The sequence below is a fragment of the Telopea speciosissima genome, chromosome 1 (genome assembly GCF_018873765.1).
Source record: "Telopea speciosissima isolate NSW1024214 ecotype Mountain lineage chromosome 1, Tspe_v1, whole genome shotgun sequence".
Lineage (NCBI taxonomy): Eukaryota > Viridiplantae > Streptophyta > Magnoliopsida > Proteales > Proteaceae > Telopea > Telopea speciosissima.
In genome coordinates, this window is record NC_057916.1 from 4,291,868 (window position 1) to 4,315,729 (window position 23,862).

The 23,862-nt window shown below is 39.1% G+C and overlaps 2 protein-coding genes across 2 annotated transcripts; one reads left to right on the plus strand and one right to left on the minus strand.

Moving 5' to 3' along the window:
- Positions 1-3,768: 3,768 nt before the first annotated feature.
- Positions 3,769-4,323, plus strand: LOC122645538 (agamous-like MADS-box protein AGL80). The gene has a single exon (XM_043838850.1). It carries the CDS (start codon positions 3,769-3,771, stop codon positions 4,321-4,323), a length of 555 nt encoding a protein of 184 aa, XP_043694785.1.
- Positions 4,324-6,386: 2,063 nt separating this feature from the next.
- On the minus strand, positions 6,387-18,022 carry LOC122659352 (DEAD-box ATP-dependent RNA helicase 32). The gene is made up of 8 exons (XM_043854471.1): positions 17,626-18,022; positions 10,494-10,769; positions 9,750-10,073; positions 8,653-8,844; positions 8,395-8,550; positions 7,812-8,221; positions 7,193-7,350; positions 6,387-6,903 (listed from the first exon to the last, which is right to left on the minus strand). The coding sequence occupies exons 1-8, from the start codon at positions 17,992-17,994 to the stop codon at positions 6,554-6,556; spliced, it is 2,235 nt and encodes a 744-aa protein (XP_043710406.1). The 5' UTR covers positions 17,995-18,022; the 3' UTR covers positions 6,387-6,553.
- Positions 18,023-23,862: the final 5,840 nt, after the last annotated feature.

Below are 23,862 nucleotides of genomic sequence, written 5' to 3' on the forward strand. Positions count from 1 at the left end.
CCTCTGCAATTCTTTAATTTTACGGTGCCTTGTAGTTTGGGCCTGAGAGATTGACATGTGGAAGATGCTTCATCGAACGGTGCAAGTTCAATTGATCTAGTTTTTTTTTCTTTTCTTCTCGAGCTCAACACCATTGGATGTCGGATCTTCCACATGTCAATCTCTCAGGCCCGAAGTACAAGGCACTGCATTGGATTTTTTTTTTCCCTCTCTCAGGTGATAAGAACAAAGCTCCTCACCTCGTACCAACTGCATAAGTACCTTTACTTATATAAGTGAAAAGGAGGAGCAAGAGGAACCCCCATTCCTCACTACTTCTCCCCTCCATAACCATTCCTGTAATGCCTATGAAGAAGGTGATCTATGAGGAGTTTCTCAAGCAAGAGATTGCCAGAGTAGAGGAGAAATTGGTGAAGGTTCGCAAGAACAACCGGGAGCTTGAGCTGAAAAGGCTTATGAATCAATGCTTGAAAAACAAGGAATTACTTGATCAGAGCAAGCTTGATTTAACAGTTTTAAAAGTTCTGTCAAAGCTTGCTGATGAAAAATTGAAGATGATAGATGAGAGGATAGAGTTCCTTATGCGTACTCAACCACTACAGACTGGGACCTCGAGCGGCGCCGCTGGAGAGGTGAACGGAGAAGATAGTGTGTCGCTGGAGAAGGCTACAAATATTCTGTGAAATGATGATGCTCTGTTTTTACTCCAGATCCAGTTGTTGTCTTTTATTTCTTCAATAATACTAGATTCGAAGTGCATCTTTTTAGTGTTATTTGATTGTTGTTACCAATTTTTTGGTCAAATGGTCTCTGTGCCGGGGCGCAGGCTAGGCCCAGATACATGGGGTGGGTAAAATGACCACCCTGCCCCCCTTGAATGACAATCCCATGTGTCTGGGCGTAGGCTACATTGCGGCACAGAAAACATCAGCTTAATTTTTTTTCTCCATCTTATGACATAAAACTTTTTTACATGGCTTTGATCTCTTCAATCGAAATGAATGAATAGGCTTTTAGATTGGGACTTAGCTTTCTCTCTCTCTCAAAGTTGGAACACGACTAGGGCAGGGATGGTTGTACTGGTAGGCATCTTGAGAGTGTCAATGGTTATGAGCTTGCGTAAGACTTTGGAGGTTTGGCTTATGGCCGTTGACATGGTTTTGAACCTACCCAGGTGACAGAGAATTTATTTATTTAATTTTTTTCAATGAGCAATCAGTGGGGATGAGTCGTGCCACCGGTCACTCTTCATAAGACCTTAATTAGTTCCCCCTTATTAGTGTCATCGGGTTGGTTTGAATTGGTCTCTCAAGATAAAACAACCTCTATTGACCTCTAGTCCGCATGCACTCTCTAACTAGGCCCCGTCAGGAAACCCTTTGGTGGATCCAACTCCTCTACTTCCGCCTGTCCGGTACTGCCTTGCACCCCCACACACAAGTGCGGTGGAAAGTATCATCTTACCCCAACTTGAGCAGGGGTAAGGCGATACATTCCGTCTTGCTTGTGTGTGGAGCGCACACAATAATAGGGGCAGGCGGAAGTAAAGGAATCGAATTGCCCTTTGGTTGTGCTCAACTTCAGAAAATAGAAAACAACTAGAAAGCAAAGCAATATGCAGAACTGAATGACAGAGGAGCAAGAGGGGAGAGAGAGAATACGAAAATCAGATGCTTTAGAATGTTCTGGGCACTCCTATTTATAGAGGTGTAGGTGTCCTTTCAGGCAACCCTTTGAAGGGGTATGCCAATTGAATTGAAGGGCTTCAACGGTGTGAATTAAATCATATGGAATCTTAGAAATGATTCTAAATCAATGCCCTGGAACACTCTTGTACATATGGTCATGTATCTATTTTAAAGACATGTCCATACCAAAAGGACACATGTATCCATTTAAGTTATGAGAGAATGTTCTCTGTGACGTAGCCTGCGCCCAGGCACATAGGCAGCCTGTGCAGGGGGTAAGGTGGTCATTGTGCCTACCCCATGTGCCTGGGCACAGGCTGCACTGCGGCTGGCCCGTATTGCCTCACCCACGCCCCGCCCCAACACGGCACGGCCACAGCACACGCTCGTTTGAAAAAGCACCCCGGATGGGTTTGTGATTTTTGTTCGCCCCTTGTAGGTTCTAAAAGAGTAGATGCTTTCTTTTGGGGCTTTTTGTGCTCTGCTTGGATTTAGGGGAAGCACTTGATCTCTTGGGAATGCCCTTGAGTTGGTCTCCTTAGGCGGGAAAGGATAATGGGAGGAGTCCAACTCACGTTCACATACGTGAACATATGAGAACGGCTCACAGGCGTCAAGATGGAATCCATCCTGTGGGACCCACATGGAGTGGATTCTATCTTGACGGTTGTGAGCCATGCTCGTACGCTCACGTACATGAATGTGAGCCCAACTCAAATGGGAGGATATTTTAAAATATACTAAAACCCTAGGAGGGATTTATGAACCTTAGGATAGTGGATGAACCATCGTCCATGGGTGGAGGAAACTTAAACCTAGAACCAATGTGACCGTGTGATTGAAACCTATGGCAAACAAAACAACTAGCACAGAGCTGATGAGCTCTGGTGCATTTCATACCCATACTCACTAGGAGGTCTCGAGTTTGAGTCTCTAGGCTGGTACCATTAGTAATCAGTGTCAGTTTTAATACTTATAACCAATTATTATTAATTAGTTCGGTTTAAGGTTTGAGTCCATTACAACGGAAACTGATTGATAATAATTGGAATCTCATTTAATTCAGTGTCGTCATTACATATATATATATATAGGCATTGCCAACTGGCATAACTAACTTAAGACTCTAACTAACTACAACAAATCACATGGGTGGTCTGTATTACGGCTTAGAAACCAAACCGATTTACACTCTTAATTGAATAATAATGTTCGATAAATTTCCATTTCAACTTGATGTCAAACATATATACTCAACCATACAATGATATGTATTACCATCAACAATTACAAATCTCATGGAGTATTCAAATTCCTAACTCTCTTTCTAGGCCACATTTTCACTGGAGAGAGTTGCTTGGTCGCGTGGTCCTTGTACCAGTGCAAGAACCAATGGGAGCATGCGCCCAGGCATTCAGCATGAGACAGGTTGGTCATTTTGTCACCCACTGTGTCTAGAAGCAGGGGCGCATAACTAAACAGTGTTCTTTTTCTCGTATATCATTTATGAAATTTATAAACTTGCATCAATAGTTTGTCTCCAACACCAGCCGACATTACTATCTTTAATTATCACGTAGATCATGGTCATTTCCCCTATATCCATTCTAGTAAATATTAAATAAAAAATCCTTCGTGTCGTTTCCTATTCCTTTTTTTGTTGAAACAATCGTAATCAATTATATATTTACATTTATCGTCGTCCAAACAAAAACCATGCAGAAACCTCTCATCTCTAGACATTCTGGAGAAAAGGTTGAACACGACACCAGGATGCATAACATGTGTCTTCCTCTTTTCTCCCATTTGGAAAAGACCTCCTTATTTTCCAATGGGTGTATGCCCATTGGAAAATAAAACTTCTTTATTTTTTAACGTTACTAAACATTAAATCTCTCTCAATTCTTTCCATCCTTTTTTTTTTTTTTTTTTTGGTAAATTTCTTTCCATCCATTTCTAACTTTACTATTATATCACCTATATATATATACACTTCTTATTATATAAGCCAACTGGAGCAAGCAAGAGAAACCACAAAAAACCCTTCAGCACTTCTCCTCTTATCACCCTTGCAGCTGTCATGCCTAAGAAGATCAAGCTTGAGTTGATCCCTGAAATGGCAGCAAGGAAAGCCACCTTCAACAGAAGAAAGAAGGGAATAATGAAGAAGCTTCATGAACTTCACACACTTTGTGATGTTCCAATTTGTGCTGTGATTTATGGTCCTTGTAAAGAAGAAGAGCCTATTGTCTGGCCTTCTCCACTAGAAGTGGAAAATATGATTAATTTGTACAAGAACCTCCCTGAGATACAACAATGTAGGAAGAAGGTGACCCATGAAGAGTATCTGAAGCAAAGGATTGCAAGAGTAGAAGAGAAATTGAAGAGGGTTCGAAAGAAGAATAGAAAGCTTAAGATTACAAAGCTTTTTAATGAATGTTTGAAAAACAAGGATTTTCATGATCAGAACATACTTGATGTAACAGATTTAAAGGATCTGTCAAAGTTGGCTGATGAAAAAATGAAGCTCATTGATGAGAGGATAGAAACCCTTATGGGTAATCCTCCACCACCACCACAGATTGGGACCTCGAGGAGTGCCGCCGCCGGAGAGCCGAACGGAGAGGAGATTTAAGTGGCTTGCTTTGTTCTTCAAGAGCTTCTCTATATTAGTCTAGCTTCAACAGTCCATGGTTGTGTTCTTGTGTTCTAGAATTCTAGGTATTATGAAAAATATATTTGAAGTACATCCTTTTAGTTTTATTTGGTTGTTATAATTTTTTTTTTTTTTTTTTTTTTGTCTCTATTATTTGCAAATGTAAGGAATTAAGTCCTAGATAACTATCAACAAAGTAATTTCACCACTCAATGAGATGGCAAAGTTAAGACACCTCAAACTGACAGCAAGGACTAGTAAATATCATTAATGCTACATTTTTTGCCAACTAGGAGAGCATTAAATTGTGTTAAAGTGTCTTGGTTCATCGTATATGTTTAGATATATTGTGCACATGTTTTATATGTTAGATAAGGATTATGAGTCATCCTTAGCTAACATTCCATATTTATAATCCCTTATCCATCTATAATAAAGTGGTGGCATCTATCGTTATTGACAAACCAAATAATCCTCTAATACTTGAGGAAGAATGAAGATTGTAGGTTCCCTTCTGGCAGATCTTTAGTCTGAATCCCAAAAACCCTCGAGGGTTGTCCCTTCTAGTACAATCGTAGGTCTGGTTTCAGACATCTGAGCTCTCCAATGACGGGAAAGAGGGAAGGAGATGAACCAAGAGAGAGGGAGAGGGAAAGTCCTTTATTTTTACCATTGGTTTTTTCATGGATAAATAGATTGGCAGGTTACAAGTGAAAAGGAAAGGGTAATCTAGGTATTTAAAAACATGAGGGTAGAAGGAGATGTAAAAATTTAAAAGCAGGGTAGTATCAGAAAAGAAGTTTAAGGTAAGGTAGTTTTAATAAATATAGGCTAATTGTAGGGTAGTGATAGTAATTGCCCTTATTAGTAATCACCAAACACAATTCAATATGCCATATGCAATTTTCAACGCCACCTTTGGCATCACCATCAGCATATCCTTCTAACAAAAACCATTCCACCCAGACGGTCAGAATTTCTTTGAATGTGTCTTCGAATTTATTCGAGACTTGAGCAAAACCTCCGGAAATGGTATAGGGAAAATGATGATGTCCCGTCTGACTATTGATCAGCAGATCAAACCACCCTGTGCTTGGCCAAGGACCCTTTCATACATAATGTCAGATATCAAGCCAAATCTTTTTTGGCTTCAAGGGGGACTCCTGTTCCACAGCAGGATTCACTGCATTTTATATGTTTCCTCCAAATCGTAATGTTTTACGTTTAATAGGCCAAAAGGTATATTTTATTTTATGCGAAATCGACCTAGAATACATACCAAACACTGCCTTAGTTTGTTATTATTTTAGTTGTCATTGTTAGTGATTGTCATAACATTATTCTGATTGATGGAAAGTCCTTAAGTTACAGAAAGTTGTTCCTTTACCTTGCATTTTGGATTATAACAAGTTATTGATTTTTAAAGGAAATGATATTAGAAAAGACGCAGAGAAGGTTCAGAGCCTAATGATTGATTTTAGCAGGGCCATATTTCATCAGATGTGGAGAGGGTAGATCTCCGCACAACAGTAAAATTGCTCCGTTGCAACCTAGTGGTCATGGATTCAAGTCGGGAAACAACCTTTCCTCAAAGCTGTGATAAGACTGCATACCATATAACACACCCCAGCCCCACAGTGGCAAGAGCCTCGTGCACAATGTATGTCCTTTTTACATTGCTTCAGATGAGACTGCGGTTTAGGTATTCCACTGGCCTAGTTTCATTGAATTCAAGATGGACTGCAACAGCTTCTGGAACTTCTGTATAAGGATTCATTCGAAAATTGGTCTTTTTGAGTTTGTTGCTAGAGATTCCTTTGGGAGGCTCATAGTATAGCCTCTTGGTCACTAGGTAATGCCTCTTTCAAATGTTTTGGAAGATTGTTGTCCTGTTTGGTTATCATCAGTGCTTGTTCCTCATTAGTCTCATTTGAGAAGTGATGATGTAAATCTTTGTATATGGCCAGTGTACTTTTTTAAGGTATTTAATATTAAATACCCATATGCTCAATAGTTCTGCACAAGTATATCTCCACAAAGGATGAAAACAAACTACATTGTCCCACATCTTACTGATAACAGCACAAATTTTCTCAAAACTTTTCTCAGAACAAAATTCCTAGTTTGCAAGGATTAAAAAAGCTTAGAACACTCATCCTGCTTAATTAATTGTATATGGCGGTTTACGTTAAGCTAAAATCGCCACCATTTATGAGTGCATAGAACTCAACAACTTAAGAGCCAGGGCTTCTTGCTCTCCTAGAGATATGGAGTCTTCACTAAAACGAACATTATCCTTCTTTCCTTTCTTTTCATCATCATCGCTCTCGCTCTCAAAGTATATCTTTGATCTCTTCCTAGCTTTGTTATGACTTTCTTCTCCATCTGACCCAGAAATATCTTCTTCATGCTCACTAACATCCTCTTCTTCAGGCCTCACTTTCGTCAACTTCATCTTCTCCTTAGTACGTTTCTCTCGGAGACGCTGGCGGAGTAACAATTTGTCCTCCTTGTCCCGCTGCTTCATCTCTTCCTTCAACTTCTCATATCTTTCTTTTACTGAAGTAAAACCAGAGGTCAGAAGGCAACAGGGGTCAGAAATTAATTATTAGAGGATACAACAAAAAACAAGTGCACAAGGTAGCTAAAAGTACAAGGCATGCCCCTTTGGGCTGAGTGAGAATATTTGGCTGTGCTTGAAAACACATCAATTTTGCAGTGCATATGCATGTGCGTGTGATGCATATCAGCTGAATCATTATAAGCAAAAGACTAAATCCTCATTACTTCATGTCTGAATTAACCAAACTCTTATCTGCATTTGTCAAATTTCAAGGGTGGAACTCACCTTTGTCAAGCTTAAGCAAGCCATCTGCACTTGCTGTCTCAGCTAATGCCGCAAGAGGTGGAAGTGTATTGCCTTCCTCGTCAAAAACAACTCTAGTACCTATTGGTCTGTGTACATTGATTTTCAGTTTCTTCTTCTTCAAAATCCTGGTTGCTGGGCTATAAACACAATAATAATTAAAATCAAGCTTACATTGACAACTGAAACAAAAAAAACATAAGGGTAATAGAAACAGATATGTTAGGAACCGGAAAAGCTTTTACGATTGTCGATCAATACTAGGCTTGTAAACTACAGGGAAAGATATCTTAGGAATCAGGGAAGGTGTTCAGATGGTCTACAAATATTAGATCTCTAAACCTTGTTAAGCTACAGGGATTTCGGAATTTCATTCAGCATCCAACATAGGAGATCTACGGCATCCAACATTCATCTTGACAATGAAAAAGCCTTTAGAATAGGGAGTATGATGATCCATTTGGGTCAATCTTCAGTGTGGAAAATTTACCAATCACCGAGTATCTTACATGTAGTTCACCTATACCCCCCCCCCTTTCTTTTTTTTTGGCAGTGGACCATTCCTAGACTTCCTCAAGATTGAACGAGATGAGGAGATTACATAGAATCTTCATTTGCTTCTCCCTCCACTGCAGCCTCCTTTGCTGAAAGGAAATCATGTTCCACTTCTTCCTCTAGTTCATTAACATGTGGTTTTTCTCTTCGAATTTTGAACACCTCATCTTTCACAACATTTCCATGTTGAAGAGGTGGACCTTCTTCCTCAGGTAATTTTTTCCACTTGATTTTCTGATTCGAGAAAAGGACTTTGGGGGTCATAGGAAGCCCCAATGATGCAGAAAAATCTTCCAGCGGCAGTTTCATCACATCAAAGACTTCTTTATCGTGCTGCTTATATATAGATCTTAAATATACGGCGAAAGCCCTTTGAGCTAGATATTGCATATCTGGATACTTTACTAGCAACTCTGCCAATGCTTTAGAAACAGACAATAGTCTTTTCGAGTTCGCCTGAAACATATCAATTACAGCTTCAAGAATTAGCAAAAAGGTGCAAGTAATGGATTGTAAAATGTAGCATAGATACAAAACTAACACACTTAGGAACCACCTAGTGGCGTAAGCTGCTCCTAAACTAATTATGATCAATAATGCATAAAGGTCAAAGAAATAATAAAATTTACCTTTATGACCTTAATCGGTATTTTTGCCTCTTCCAATTTTTTCAGCATTTCTGTTTCTGAAGGCAACAAAAATAAAACTGACTTTCCCCCCGAATGATAACGAGCAGTTCGACCAACTCTATGAATGTAAGATGCAACATTCTCCGGACAGTCCACCTAGATAAACAAGATTTTAATTCTCTGAGATTTAACTGGCTAGATATAACAATTGAAAGGTGGGGCCAGGATTTGGCGTTTGCATGACAAATCAATACCAACCTGGACAACCCAGTCAACTGCATTATTGAAATTAAGTCCTCTTGATCCAACATCAGTTGCAAAGAGAACTGATCGTGTCTCGCAGAACTGAGAATATATTCCCATTCTTCTTTCCTGCTTCATCCGTCCATGCAGACACTTCAAAGGGATTCCTGGTCGCAACTTCTTGAATGCATCAAAGACAAATTTCACCTGTTCAATAGAGTGATTCGTTATCTAAAACAATAACTAGTGAAACAAAAATGGTTATAGTGATGTAGGTGCAGGGATAGACCAAGGGCATTTTCACAATCCACAACCTGCAGTAAGTCCAATAAGTTGTCTAAATAGGATCTAACTATACAGTAGTAGGCTGTGGTAATGCTTTCCCAATATGAAACAAAAGTTTTCAAGGCATTGCCTAGATGCCACCTTGGCATGAAGTCACCTGTCAGAGGCCAAGACATAAGATTACCAAGTTCTGTTCAATATGGAGTTTACCAAGGCTTCTCTGTACACATAACCATGCTTGCTTTGTTCAGTTTTGGGCTGGACGGGCAACATGGTGGATGTGTTGAATAATGGAATCTGAATCATTAGTACGCAACATGATTTTAAAGTGAAGTTACTATGCTTTTATCTTCTTCCTTTTTGGATATGTTTATGCTGCAATGTCGCTGTAAATTCTATCTTCAACACAATATTGGAATTGAAATCTAGACACCCTAAAAATGATGCTGCGGTAATCACCACTAATGTAACTGAATTTAGAAACTGTTATATGTGTTAATCCCTTGATTAGGGCTCACCTTGGTTAATACTGTCCCGCATCCTAGTTACGAAGGCACCAGGCCATCACCTGGCCCCAAGATTTAACCATGTATGAAACATCTTTGGGAAATTTTTCAGAAACTTAATATGACTAATTTTGAGGATAGTTAATACTTAATATTTCTTTCTACCAAAAAAAATAATATTTATTATTTCTATTATACGCCTCTGGAATTACATAAGCCTTTCAAATAGTCATGACTAAATAATCCCATAAGTGTCTACTATTTCTTTGCAAACAAATGCATAAAAGAAAGTGAAAATAAAGAAAAAGAGGCATGGATTACCTGCTTGCAGCACGAAAGAAACACAAGGATCTTAGAATTAAGATGTGTCTTTATGAAACTCCACAGCATGTTTATCTTCTGATCAAGAGGAACAATCATTGCAGTCTGCTGCAAACGACTAGGAGTAGCAGTTACAGACTCCTCGTGCACACTGATATACTCTGGATCCTTCAAACTTAACCTTGCTAGATCCTGAACAGACTTTGTTTGAGTTGCTGAAAACAGCAAGGTTTGCCGCCGTTTTGGGAGCTGTGAAAGAATTGAGTTTAATGCCTTTTTAAATCCTGAATCTAGAATCCTGTCCGCCTCATCAAGCACCAACACCTGTTTGCTGGCTAGGAAAACATACCCAACTCAGCAGCTGAATAAAATAATGCCGAGAGAGAGGAAGAATAAGAAGCAGCTATCCTACCTGAGTACTTGCATTTATCATATATTTGGCACATCCAGACTAACCCCTCAAAATTCTTTGAGTTGGCCAATGAAGCTTCTCAGTTCCATTTTATAAAGTAGCAACAAAGTCTATCAACTCCTTTTCTGTAACAATACACATCTATCACAACCATTTATAGAAATGTATGATCATCCAACTGTCTTCATTATTTGATAGCAATATCTTAGGTGCGAACATCGAAATTATAGGTTCTACTCTCTGGATGTGTGCCAAAAGTATCACAGAAACAAGTAGAACAACTGCTTCCCATCCTACAAAATAAGTTAAAATAAAGAAAAGAATAGCTTGACCTGGAGCTGTGAACAATCAAAATTCGGCGTCTCATCCATGTGCTGAAGAAGCCGACCAGGAGTGCAAACTAAGATGTTAAGATTGTTGACATGCTCTTTCTCTGTGTCAACATCTTTGCGGCCACCAATTAGAAGGCCTGCACTAAAACTATGATTCCCTCCTACATTTCTCAACACGTCAAAAAGTTCACCTGCTAATTCCCTTGTCGGGGAAATTATGATGCTGCCTACCCCATCCTCTGGACCCCATCTTGCTCTATACAATTTCTCTAACACCTGGAAAAATAATAACATGATTCATTTTTCATTTTTCAAAAGAGATTTCTTAGGGTTTGGCATCCAATAAAGCAATCATCATTTGACATATGAGCAATCACAACAACAACAAACTCAGCCTTATCCCAACTTAATGGCGTCGGCTGCATGGATCCAAACAAAACAAAGTAAGGAAAAATCAGTTCTGACCAAAAAAGAGAGAAGGATGGGGAAATAGAAGAGAAATGAAGAATGGAAAATGCCAAATGAAAGGTGGAAATAAATAGAGAAATGAAAGATTAGTAAGAGGAAAGAGGCACAACCCAGCACGTGAAGAGAATCTCAGCTAAATGGGGTCTGCTACATGGATCCTTGCCCTCCAATAGGCTCTATCTGAGGTCATACTTGGGAGTTGGGACAAGACCTACACTATGCATTCCTTCCTCACCACTTCTCCTATGGTTATTTTAAGCCTGCCCCTCGCTCTTTTAGCTCCTTCAATCAGAAGCATATCACTCCTCCTTACTGGGGCGTCCCTAGCATAGTTGTCACGGCGTCACGGCGATCCAAGTCGGTGGAGGGGTGTCACGTCGATATATCGGCATGTTGCCCGTCATGGCAAGCATGTCGACCATGTTTTATTTTTTATTTTCTCTATTTTTAATGTCATTTAGTATGATATAATATATATCCTATAACATCAAAATCAACATGAAAGTGTACTACTAATATACTATGGTTTAATTCATGAAAGTGTAATATCCATTAGTGTATATGAAAGTATGAAAACATAGATTAGTGACTGTGCAAGCCTGCAACTGCAAGGCAAGAAGAATTTTAAAAAAAAACAGAGAGAACTACTTGTTGTAAATCTGTAATAAATCCCTGCCCCCACCTTCTGTCACAAATGCAATGCAGTATGTCTTTGTGCAACCTATTTTACATGCAGTCTAATGCATTAAATAAAAGCTAGAAAACTACATGCTCCAGGTATAGAGGTAGGGGTGTCAATTCCAGGCTAGGCCCGGCCCGGTTAAAGCCCAACCCGGATCGGACCGATTCTTAAACGTGTCGGGCTTAACCCGACACGTTTAATAATAGGGCGGTCCCGGTGTGGGGTCCTAGCCCGTCGGGCACCCGACCGGACCGACCATTTTCAAGCCCGACCTAGACCGCCCAGCTACAGCCCGACCTAGCCCAACCCTTTAAGCAAACCACCCTCCATTAATCCATTTAGCTCACCTGATAACCCTCTCTCTTTTCCTATTTAACTCCTTAAAATGATTAGCCCATTAAGCCCAAATTAATGGGCAATTCAATTGATGGGTTTCCTTAACTCAGAAAAATGTTTATATTCTTCTCCATTAAGCTTCTCATTTCATAGAATCAGAACCAGACATATACAAAAAGGGCTGGGGGTGTTCTTGCTCCAAAGAGAAAACAAATAGCAGGACGAACCCAGTACCGTCAATGATGATTGAGTTGATAAGCAAAAACACTTCATAAATTTGAGTTAATTATAATTACAAAAAGAAACAAATCAGTAAATAAAAACTAATAAACATAAGTTCTTCCTTTTTTTTGGTAGAAACTAATAAACATAAGTTCAGGAAAAGACTATGGTTTGAAAATTTGGGTCTAAATTTGGGTCTTGAATGTGTTTTGGTGGAAACCCATTTCTTTTCTCTTTATTTTTTCAAGTAGGAATTTAATTCTGTAAATGCCCGATTAAGACCCGGGTAAGGCCCGATGAAAAGTTAAACAGGCCCACAACCCGGTTAAGACCCGATTAAAGTCCGATTTTAGTACCCGATTAAAGACCGACACTGACCAAACCCCGATCGAGCCCGACATGGCCCGGACCGAATACTTAAATGGTCGGACACGATGTAGCCTGCACAATTGGTGAGACCCGGCTAGGCCCGACCAAACCCGATCGGTTGCCACCCCTATATAAAGGTAATGATGCATGAGCATGGCATTCAGCATAAAGTTGAAATTAATGTGATAAACACGCAGGAAATTAAGGTCGAATCCCCTTACCTGAGATAGTCGATAAACCTAGTCAGTTAGAAACCCAAAAGGCCAAGTAATCCTCACCAAAAATGGAGTAAAATAGTCCTAAATAAACATCAAAACATCATATATAGAGGGTAATAGTCTAAGTCAAACCCTAAGGAATCAATCCAACAATCACACAAAAAGGGGCAGCCGGATGCAGACTTCCAGTGAGCCGGTCGACCGCCCCTAGGCCTGCAACAGCATCCGGGTCAGTGTCCGAATTTGGGGGTTTTGCTTCAATTGGCCAGATCTTTGCATGCATGGCCCAAATTAGGAGTTTTAACATTAATTCAAGGTGAGTCAATCTATTTTGGGTTCCTATTTCATAATTAGTTAGTTAATTTAGGAATTTCTTCAATTAAACCTAAATTAGTTGACTAAAGGTTTATGGTTTGCCATTAGAAACAACAATTGGGCTGATTAGAGGTACAACCATGAAGTTTCAGGCATAGCTGAACCTAAACAGCACTAAACAGTAAGAAATTAGGTGGAACTTCCACTGTTTAAGCTTGGATTAAAAGCTTTAATGGCAGAAATCTATTTAGGCATAGTCTAGGCTGAAATTAGATCAAATTTAGACGAGGAGATGGAAACAGCAGGGATTCTCAGAGCTTACCTGAAATCAGCAGCAAGAAGGGATGATGGCAGCCTTGCCTTTATGCTCCAAGGTCAAGTCTAAGATGAATTTCCAAGGTATGCTTCTCATTTCCCTTCTTCTTCTCCTCTTTTTCTTCTTTCTTTCTTGTTCTCCAAGGCTGGAACGATTCTGGTTCCTCTTCTCTTTGTTGGTGAATAATGAATAGTGTAAAGAGGGTTATATTTATAGAAACTTAAGCACTAAGGGGCAGAATCATCTTTTGGTCATAAATTATTTCTAAAACTGATTCTTTTGTATTTATTACCTTATTCCAGCTACAGAATGAAGTCATGTGACATCAGGGATGATCCGGATACGGGTAACTATCCGGAACTACATTCCCCACTGGGGAACTGGGTCCCACAGAGTCAATTTTACTAAAATACCCTTCTAACCCTATTTGGTCGTACAAAACGTTATATAAATATATTTTAAATTATACTTGCATTGAGTTTAATTAAGGGGGAGGTCCTGTAACGTCCGCCCGACAAGAAACCCGACACAGTAGCTGCAGTGCGGGGTCCCACTAGGTAAAAATTACTATTCTACCCCTAATACACTAATTAATTAAAAATACAACATATATACATATAAAATGGGATTCTTACCTGGGATTCGGCCCAAGACAGAGAGAGGCTTTGCAGGCCATCAAACCAGCATGCCAAGCACAGGAAAAAGATGTGATGCTACCCATAGCTTGAGGTTAGCATGGGAAAAATTGAACCAAAATTTGAAATCACTCGGGTTCCAAAAGTTCAATATTTTTTTTTTTATTTTTTTTTTTGCGGGTTTCACACCTTCTGTCTCTCGATTCTTTCCCTGTCTCTGTGTGTGTAATTGTATATGTGTGGCTGTGTGCAGGGCAAGAAGAAGGGAAAAAAACCACCTTCTCTGTCTATGTGCAAGCCTGCAACTGCAAGGCAAGAAGAAGAAACAAAAAACCGAGAGATCCATGATTGTGTGCAAACCTGCAACTGCAAGGCAAGAAGAAGAAAAAATGAAAAAAAAAGAGCGACTGTAAGCAAGCCTACAGCTGCAAGGCAAGAAGAAGAAGTTAAGAAGACGAAGAAGTGAGAAGAAGAAGAAGAACTGACGAAGAGAGTTGCCAGAACTGAAGAAGACGAAGAAGTAAGAAGAAGAACTGAAGACAAAGAAGAAGAAGAAGAGTCGCCGGAGGACGGAGGAGATTGGAGAAGAAGAAGAAGAACCAAATAAATAAAAAATAAAAAATTACTTACCTGGAGGTTGCCTGAGGGGTTCAAACTTGCCGAGAGTTGCAGCTTCAGTTCTTATTCTTCTTCTTCTTCTCACTTCTTCGTCTTCTTGACTCCGTCAGTCTCAGTCTCAATCTCCGTGTCTCTGTCTCACGAAGTCTCTCCTCTGTCTCGACAAATCACTTTGTGATTTCTAATATCTCCCAAATTCCAATTCCAATTCCAATTAGGGATTTAGGGTATAGTAGTAAAGTGTATTGTTTAATGTTTAATGGTTTTAATTTTGTTGTTAATGTGACCAATACAAATCAAGGAAAAAGCATTTAAGCTTTTAAATGGTTTTAAAAAAAATAATATTAAAACCCAAGTTTTTTACACAAATATCGACTGATATGCCCATATATCGTGGTAAGGCGTCCATGGCGACACCATGGACGCCATATCGGGCGATATTTATACATAAGCCATGTCGAAGCTCAATATGCCATCTTCTCCAGCGCCAGGACACCATGGCGACGCCATGACAACTATGGTCCCTAGGCCTCCGTTGATAAACGACTCTCTCAGAGCTTGTCACTGATTGGGGCGACTCTCAAGTCCACTCTAATACGTTCATTCCGAATTTTATCCTTCCTTGTTTTTCCACATATTCATCTTAACATCCTCATCTCTGCTACACATAGCTTATCAATGACACTTCTTAAATGCCCAACATTACGCCCCAGGCCCCCATACATCATGGCCGGTCGTGCAATAGTCCTATAGAACTTTCCTTTAAGCTTTAAAGGAATACGTCGGTCACAGAGCACTCTGGATGCACCTCGCCACTTCATCCATCCTACTTTAATTCTCTGTGAAACATCATCCTCTATGTCACCTTCTTTACTTGTGATTGGCCCCAGATATCTAAAATGGTCACTTTGCGAAATCTCTCTTTCCTAAATTTGCACCATATAAGTATATATATATATATATATATATAATTTCTTCCTATTTAAATCAGGGATCATTATAGCTCCTAGAAGGGTCTGGATGCAGTTGCACTTCCATGACAGGACTGGCTTGACCCATTCTAGAGACCAAGACAAGAATAACCAGATCCAAACCAGGCTTTTGGTCTCATAGGGATATTTAGCATACTTGGTGTTATTTATGTAATTGTGGTTTTGATGCAGTTCAAAAGAACATGTCCAACAGGAAACCAATACTGGGCCCATATGTTTAATTTTGAGTGTCAAATGGATTATATGGGCCAATATGTTTAATTTTCCTTCTATTCCAGTTTCTATTTTATTTTCCTACAAATCTGTAAGTCTCTCCTACGCATTCTATTAAATTTTCCTGCTGTGTTTCGTTTCTGAAACTTAGGTTGCACTATTGTTTACCATCTAAAAAGCAATCCCTGCTCTGATTTGCTTTTTCCCTGTTAAGCTAAGCCTGCAATGCCCCATTTCTTTGATTTCTGATTTTAATAAACCCCTGTGGTAACAGCAGATCCAGCCACTTGATTGGGGTAAACTTTTGATGCTTTGTTCTCCTTTACAGTATCCAGACTCAACCAGAACTTGAGGCCGATCAGACGTGCTGATCTTGAGATACAGGTTGTCTTTTAACTTGCTAATTTGGGGTTTTCTAAGTTTCTAATTTGTTAACACTGTTCTGCAGGCTCCTAAACTCAGTTTCCACTTCTGGAATGTTTATATTTTGATTGGTTTCTAATTTCTGATCCTAGTTATTATTTCTTGACGGTTACTAATTCTGTTTTAAGGAAGTTTCTACTTTCTGATCACTGCCATATCTCCTGATCCATCCGTTGGATCTTGGCCAAAATTTGGAGGACTATTCCTCTCCTCTATAGTGTTACTCGACCAGGAATTCAAGGCCATCAGATTAGTCCATCTCGAGTTATTAAAAACCTCACTACACAGGTTGTAAGGTTGTGTCTTGCGAGCTTATCTGTGGTTTGATCTGAACCTACTTTTAGGTTAACCAGATTGCATTAGATTTTAATTATAATATAGGAGTTAAATAACATGGAATCGTAGGAGGTAGGAGGTAGGAGGTAGGAGATAAGAGTTGGTTTCAGTTGTGGAGACTAATTAGGAGTTATCCTTCTTTTCTTTTTTTTTGCAATAGATTTTGGTTATATGAATGTAGCTATAATTCTGAGGCTACATGATTGTTTTCTCTCCTACATTACCTCTCTTGAACACCCATCGATAGCCTTCTATCCATCCATCTTTCCCTACGATATTTTCGATTTAAGTTGATCTATCTAGCTCTGAAATTTTAAACATCAAAACGTAATGCTAAACACCATCCAAACTGGTCGTTAGACTCAGATCTAAACCATCCAATATCAGCTATTATCTCTCTCTCTCTACACCACCACCACCACCACCCCAATTTCCAAAGTTTATAACCATAATCCATTCTCAATGAAGATACCCAACATCAGTACTGGAACAAACTCTGCAGGTGGCAGCCAACAGATCCAAAATTTTAAGGGCTACAATCACGCACACAGAATTACTATAATATGAAACATTACCACCCAAACTGGTTAAGGATCTAATCAATACTCATGCTTTTGGCATGTTACATAGTATACTAAAATTGGTAGCATAGCAACAACAAACCTACAACCCACAACTGGTGAGTTTAAATCACAGGAGGCACAACCTGCAGAGAGATGATAAACTGGGTCTGAGCAAGAGCAAAGAAAAAGTAGTTAAGGAAATTTCATGTGCTTCCATATATACTACTTTTAATTCATCAATTAGGTTCCTAACAGGAAAACACATGCATTCCATTCACCATCCAGTTTTCTGAAGGGTACAATTTGAGAATTGATCAACCACTTACACTTATTATAATGAACCCACCACCCAGCCACCCCCCCCAAAAAAAATAAAATTAATAGAACAAAGGCATTAAAGCTATAACCCACATAAATTAAACTCACCGGAATGAGAAATGCGAGTGTCTTGCCCGACCCAGTTTTTGCAGCACCGAGAATATCACGCCCACACAACGAATGCGGCAGTGAAGCCCTCTGGATCTCTGTCATCTCAGTATAATTTGAATCACTCAATCCATCTTTGGTTTTCCTAGACAGAGGCAACTGATAGAACCTTGTGCATCCAGCATACTTAGAGAAGGAGCTCTCGTCTATGCGACCAATCGGGCTGTCTTTCAGCAATGGTGCTAACGATAAAGGGTTCAAACCAGAATCAGGTTTCCCGAATTCAATCCATGACTCAAGGAGATCAACTTCCTGCACCTCGGATAACCGTTGTTGGTTGCGCAAATTCTTCGATGTGGGTTTCCTCATTGCGAGTTCTGATGACAGTTGAAAATTCAGATTGGCACAATACCTCCTTACGTCAATTTAAGGATGCAATAAAAAGTTAATAAAACAAGCATACAATAAAAAATTCAGATTCAGGTTAATCTACGAATTATTTTCCTTTCAAAAAATTCAGTGCCAAAAGTTCTAACTTCTATTTTTAATACTTGTTAATTATCATCTTTGAGTCGTTGAATAACATCTATGTGATATAAAATTTGAAAAAAAATTTGGAATTATTAACATCCATTCAGGAAAATTGGTCAAACTTATTATTAATCTAATAAGCCAGAAAAAAAAAAAAAAAAAAAACAAAAAGCCTAAGACTTGAAATGTTTAAAAGACAATCTATAGTTAACCTTTACTCAGGAAAGGTCAGATATGGGTCTGTGTTGTTAAGATCAATTGGGTAAATGGAGGTATTTCCCTATATCAGTACAACAGGTACAATACTTGAGCCACTATACCCTAAGAATTGCAGGACCGAAGGATTCAAATTCTAGCGACATATCCACACCCAACACCAGCAACCAAACCCATGCAGCATAGCCAGTTTCCAAAAAGAATTGGTGGTATTGCATTTTTGCCATCACTTTTTGGTTTGCAGAAGTCAAGTTTTTATGTTTATAAGACTAAATGCAAGCATCAATACATTTCCATACCCATGCAAGCTCCCTCACCAAGCAACATCGGGAAGTTAGAAAATGTCATTTTGTTAACAGAATAGACTTTAAAAAATAAAAACAATAAAAGAAAGAAATTTTGGGCATGCTCACCATTCACCCTGATCTAATGGTTTTTAACTTTACTCTCCAGAGAAAAGAAGAATAGGGAGACAGAGAGAGAGAGAGAGAGAGAGAGAAGAAAAGTTAGCCAGTTAGGTACCTTGAAAAGGGAGAATGTTTCTGTGTGTTGGATTGGAGAGGGCCAGGCTAAGAAGCAGAGCCGCAGAGGTAGCTGCACTAGGGTTTCTGCAAGACTGTTTGCTTCAGAAAAGGGAGGAGGACGAGTTGTATTGGAGAGTGCCGAGAGGCAGCAGCACGTAGGTAGCAGGCTAGCAACAACAGGATTTCTTCTGCAAGGCTTCCACTGAGAAAAGGACTGTGGAGGAAAACAAAACGAATCTAAAATGAAGAGGGATAAAATAGTTGGTCAGTTAGGTTGGGCATTTTTTAGAAAAGACATAAATTATGGGTAATTGGGGAAAGTGAGGTATGTTGGGTTGGGTCGGGTTCATAGTTAGCAAATTCAGATTTGGTAATTATTTGAAACAATTTGGTTTTTTTTTTTTTATAAATTTAAGAATTCGGTCAAAAAGCGAGCAAAATAAAACTCAGATTCGGGAATTATTCGCTTACCAAAAAAAAGTTCGGGCAACAAATTTTGGATACTATTTTTTATATTTGTAGTACATGTTTAACATAATCAAACAATGGCTCTGATTGATTTGGGTGTGGCAAGACAGACTAATTACTACACCTCATACAACTCTGCAGTGAAATAAATCAGAGAATCTCGATCAAATAATTTTCTCAATTAATTTCATGATTCTAAAAGAATCATGGACCATAAAGGAAAGGAAAAGGACAAAAGAATAACAAAATCTGTGAACATCAAGTCAATTACTTGTAATGTTTTGGATAAGCAAGAAACATCCACATAAGATTGAAAGTACGATATCAACAAGGCACATCTCAACACTTATACCACCATCTGCCAAGAATATAGTAATTCTACATTTCTACTCACTTCTTGGATCACATATTACAATAAAGAAGAAAAAAAATTTGTGGGTGGGTTCAAAAACTGTCTATTTCAAAGGCCACACCACCTATTTGAAATAGCAATTATACTAGTGGGATTGAAAATTACAATGACTTGAGCATAGTCACAAAACAGTAAATATTGTGAAGATTATAAGAGCAATGAAAGAATTGTAAATAAACTGGAATTTAAAATAGGGTGGCAGTACCATAATTTATTGGAAGTTCACGATAAGGGATGAAACACAAACAAAAGAGTGTAACATTTATATGTAGGAGGGGTAAACTTGGAATGGAAAAAAAACAAGGGTAAAGTGTAATATTTCTAAGAATGAAGGGAAATATTGAAAGAGCACGAATTCTCAGCCCAGTAGTAATCCACGCTATGCTTAGATGGGAAGAACTCTATCAAAACAGATAGAATCGATCTGAAATTTCAAGGACTCAATCTCTACTCCCAGTCTTGTTGAATACAAACGAAAGACAACCCAAGAGAACCACTACTTAACTAACAAGAAGGTTCTGAAATAGAACCTGGCGATACCAACACAATGGCTGTTCTGCCACTCACAGCAAAGTTGACGTTCAAGGGCAAGAGAACTATGGTTCAAGCTTCCAGATTTGAGACTGAAAGGAGGAGAACCAAGAGAGATCGATCCCACGATGTGAGGGCTGGTAGATCATTCTGAACAGGTATCGTGTATAGAAGCTAACAGGGAAAAGGGAAGATAATATAAGGAAGGAAGGAAGAAAGAAAAATAAAAGAAGAGGAAGGACTGTACCTGTGATGGAAAGATAGTTCAAAGAAGAGGAGATTGAGTAAGGAAACCACAACTCTTGCAGCCAAATGGTAGCAACTCAAATTTTCATTCCAAAAACCCATTAATCCTTTGTTACAGCAAGCATTTCAAGGCTTAAAAAAGTCCTAATCCTTATCCAAAACTAAAACAGAACTCGACTCTAACTTGGACTAAAAAACTGAAACAAACTCTAACTCTATCTACGACTCCATCAATAGGAATAGATAAATAAATAAAAGAAAATTACAAACATAACTTAAAGAGATAAGTCCTATATCCTATGCACAACTGCATCACCTGCTCAAGGAAATCAAGCAGTGGTCAATGAAAGTGAGAAAACAAAGAATCCATATCCTTCTAGGATTACCCTTCTGACCAGGTGATTCAATTTAGGAAAAATACTTACGAGGTTTTTTTTTTTTTTTCTGATAGACTAGAAAAGAAGAGATTGGAAACATGCACTGATTTAATTGCTGATCCATGGAGAACTTTGAATAATCTGGACTGCTGCCCCAAAGGATGAACATCCTGGCAGGCAGACTACACTTGAGTCCAAGCTGGATTTCTTGAAATTTGATAATGCTAAACTGCTGCTGTTTCAGAACCTGAATTCAAATCCAAACAAGCAGTTTTTTTATGGCGAGGTTCTTTTGAAGGACTTAAAGAAATTGGTTCTCTTCCAGGAAGTTTGTTTGAAAAAACCCATTTCAAGACAGGTAAAGGGCAATATGGCATGGGATTAATGAAAAAGTGGAGAGACAAGCATTCAGCAGGTTGCAAACTTCCACCAAACTCTTTAAGAAATAAACAAACTATACAATAATCATAGAACATTAAAAAAAGGTAACAAAAACAAGGTAGGCACAGTTTATAGGGTTCCAGATTCAAGAGAACATGCTGTGTAACTAAATCCATATACATCTTTCTTGAACCCACATTGTGGCAGGAAAAAAAATAGCAGAAGTCCAATATCCAATGTGTGACAATGATATTCAAATGAAAATTCATCTGGTCTCATCTTGCCCCAGGAACAATAATTCAATATTTGAAGTTTGAGAACATGGCAACTCCTCCAACTAAAAGGGAATTCTAGACATGCAGCACCATTGGTGGCAACCAAAACAAATGAAGAATACAGTTTTTTTTTTAATAAAAAAATAAAAACTGTATTAAAGATATTTTACCCAAAAATGTAAATTAAAAATTTTACAAGAGGGTGGTGGGCCTTAGCGCAATGGTAAGGTTGCTCCATTGCGACCTAGAGGTCACGGGTACACCCTTTTTGAGTTGTGTGCGCAAAAAGGAGCATAATCAGTATAAACCTGAAATACAAACTATCAAATCCACTCACTTGAAAGGCCGAGGAGTAATTTCTCTCAATTAATGCAGACTCCAATCATCAGCTTCTTAGTTCCATAAAAGTTAAAACTAGCAGAAACTAAAGTAATTTTGTTTTTTGCTTCTCCATATTTTACAAGAGGTTGAATGTTTCTCCAATTCAACTAAATTGCAACTTCAAGAGCTCTGGATTACGTGAAGAACGAAGAAAGATGAATCTCCTGGAACATTCCCCATGGAGGAAAACAACAAGAAGTGTGACTGAGTCACTGAAGAGAAACTGAACTGAGAACATGCTGTGTAATTAAATCCACTACCACACCCATATATTGCAATCTATTTCTCAAACGCAGGTGAGAGCTCCCTAACATTTGTGCCACTCGCAGAGGAAACCGGGGGTAGAGAAACAGAACATGGAGTAACAAGGCGTTACCTGAGTTGTCGGATTGCACGTTGCTGCAGTGGCCGGTCATCAACTCCTAGTCTCTCTCAATCGCTCTCGAGTCCTCGACCCAGCTACGAATGAATTGAAGAGTTGAAGTTGGAGCTCGAACGATGAAAAACTAAAAAACCCTACACTCCATAAAGGGGGTTTTCTGTTTTATAACTTGCACGAATTATTCGCTATATTTCGATTCAGGCAAATAATTCACAAATCATTGGCCTTGCTTTGGTTGAATAACTTTTCTATTCAGTAATCAAATAATAATTTCGGGTTCGGTTTGTAACCAATCGAATACAATCGGGCAACTGTTGGTTGCTACCTTGCACTAGGAACGACTGAATATTAGTCGATCGATCTTCTAGCTTGACATGTAGGGCTGCAACAAGATCAGGTTGGATCGGGCTATTTAAAACTCCAATCCAATCCTGAGTCCTCTTATTTGGGCCCAAGCCTGGCCCAGTCCTAATTTAGGGCTAGAAAATCCAATCCTGACCCGCTCTCAAGGTCGGAACGGGCTGACCCTGATTGGCCCTGACTAGGGGGGAAGGGAGATGCATGTACTGGTGAGGCTGGGAAGAAGAAGAAGAGAAAGAAGAGGAAGAGGAAGAAGGAGAAGGGGAGAAAAGAAAAGGAAAAGATAGGGACAGGTTGGGCCGAGCTCAACCCTGGCCCGGTCCTAATTTAAGGCTAGAAAATCCAATCCTGACCCGCTCTCAGGGTCGGGATGGGCTGACCCTGATTGGCCCTGATCAGGGGGGAAGGGAGATGCATGGGTTGGTGAGGCTGGGAAGAATAAAAAGAAGAAGAAGAAGATAGAGAAGAGGAAGAGGAAGAAGAAGAAACAAGAAGAAAGAAGAAGAAGGAGAAGGGAAAAAAAGAAGAAGATAGGGTCGGGTTGGGCAGAGCTCAACCCTGGCCCGGCCTGGTCCTGACTCAAGGCCGAAAATTTTGGGCGGGCTAAGGTGGGCTCGGGCCATCAGGGCCAAACTTGCACCCTTATCGACATGTTTTGCCAACATGTCGTATCAGTCTTTGTTTTCATCCATCTAACTAACAAGTGTGGATTATTACTTGACACCCTTTGTAAATAAAGTGATAAAACAAAACAAGATTTAAGTACACTACGTCAAATGGGAATGATTTCTCACTTGCCAAAAGAATTGCAACCTTAATTGTTAGGCTGTGTGGGCTGTGTGCACAAGAGTCAATGGGAGAGCATGCATGAGCATCCAATGGGAGGGTTGAGTGGTCACGCCGCTCCATGAGCATTACATGTTTATTTTTACATTTTAATTCATTTGTATGCTATAATATATGTCTATAACATCAAAATCAACATGAATGTACTCCTCATGTGGTTTAATTCTAAATTAATAATCCATTAGAGGGTATAGCAAATAATTGAAAGCATAGTAAAATCAAATGATAGGCATTGTTGATAGCAATAGTCTTTCTTTAGTGTATGTGATTTGGGCAAAGCATCTAAGCTATTAAAGAGAGAAAATGA

Excerpts from the sequence above, each read along its gene's own strand:
- LOC122659352 (XM_043854471.1), bottom strand. The coding sequence starts at position 17,994 with ATGAGGAAACCCACATCGAAGAATTTGCGCAACCAACAACGGTTATCC. Across the intron at positions 10,074-10,493 it reads TTGATTGTTCACAGCTCCAG|GTGTTGGTGCTTGATGAGGC; the intron begins GTCAAGCTATTC and ends GCCAGCAAACAG. Across the intron at positions 8,551-8,652 it reads CAGTTGACTGGGTTGTCCAG|GTGGACTGTCCGGAGAATGT; the intron begins GTTGGTATTGAT and ends TTGTTTATCTAG.
- LOC122645538 (XM_043838850.1), top strand. The coding sequence starts at position 3,769 with ATGCCTAAGAAGATCAAGCTTGAGTTGATCCCTGAAATGGCAGCAAGG.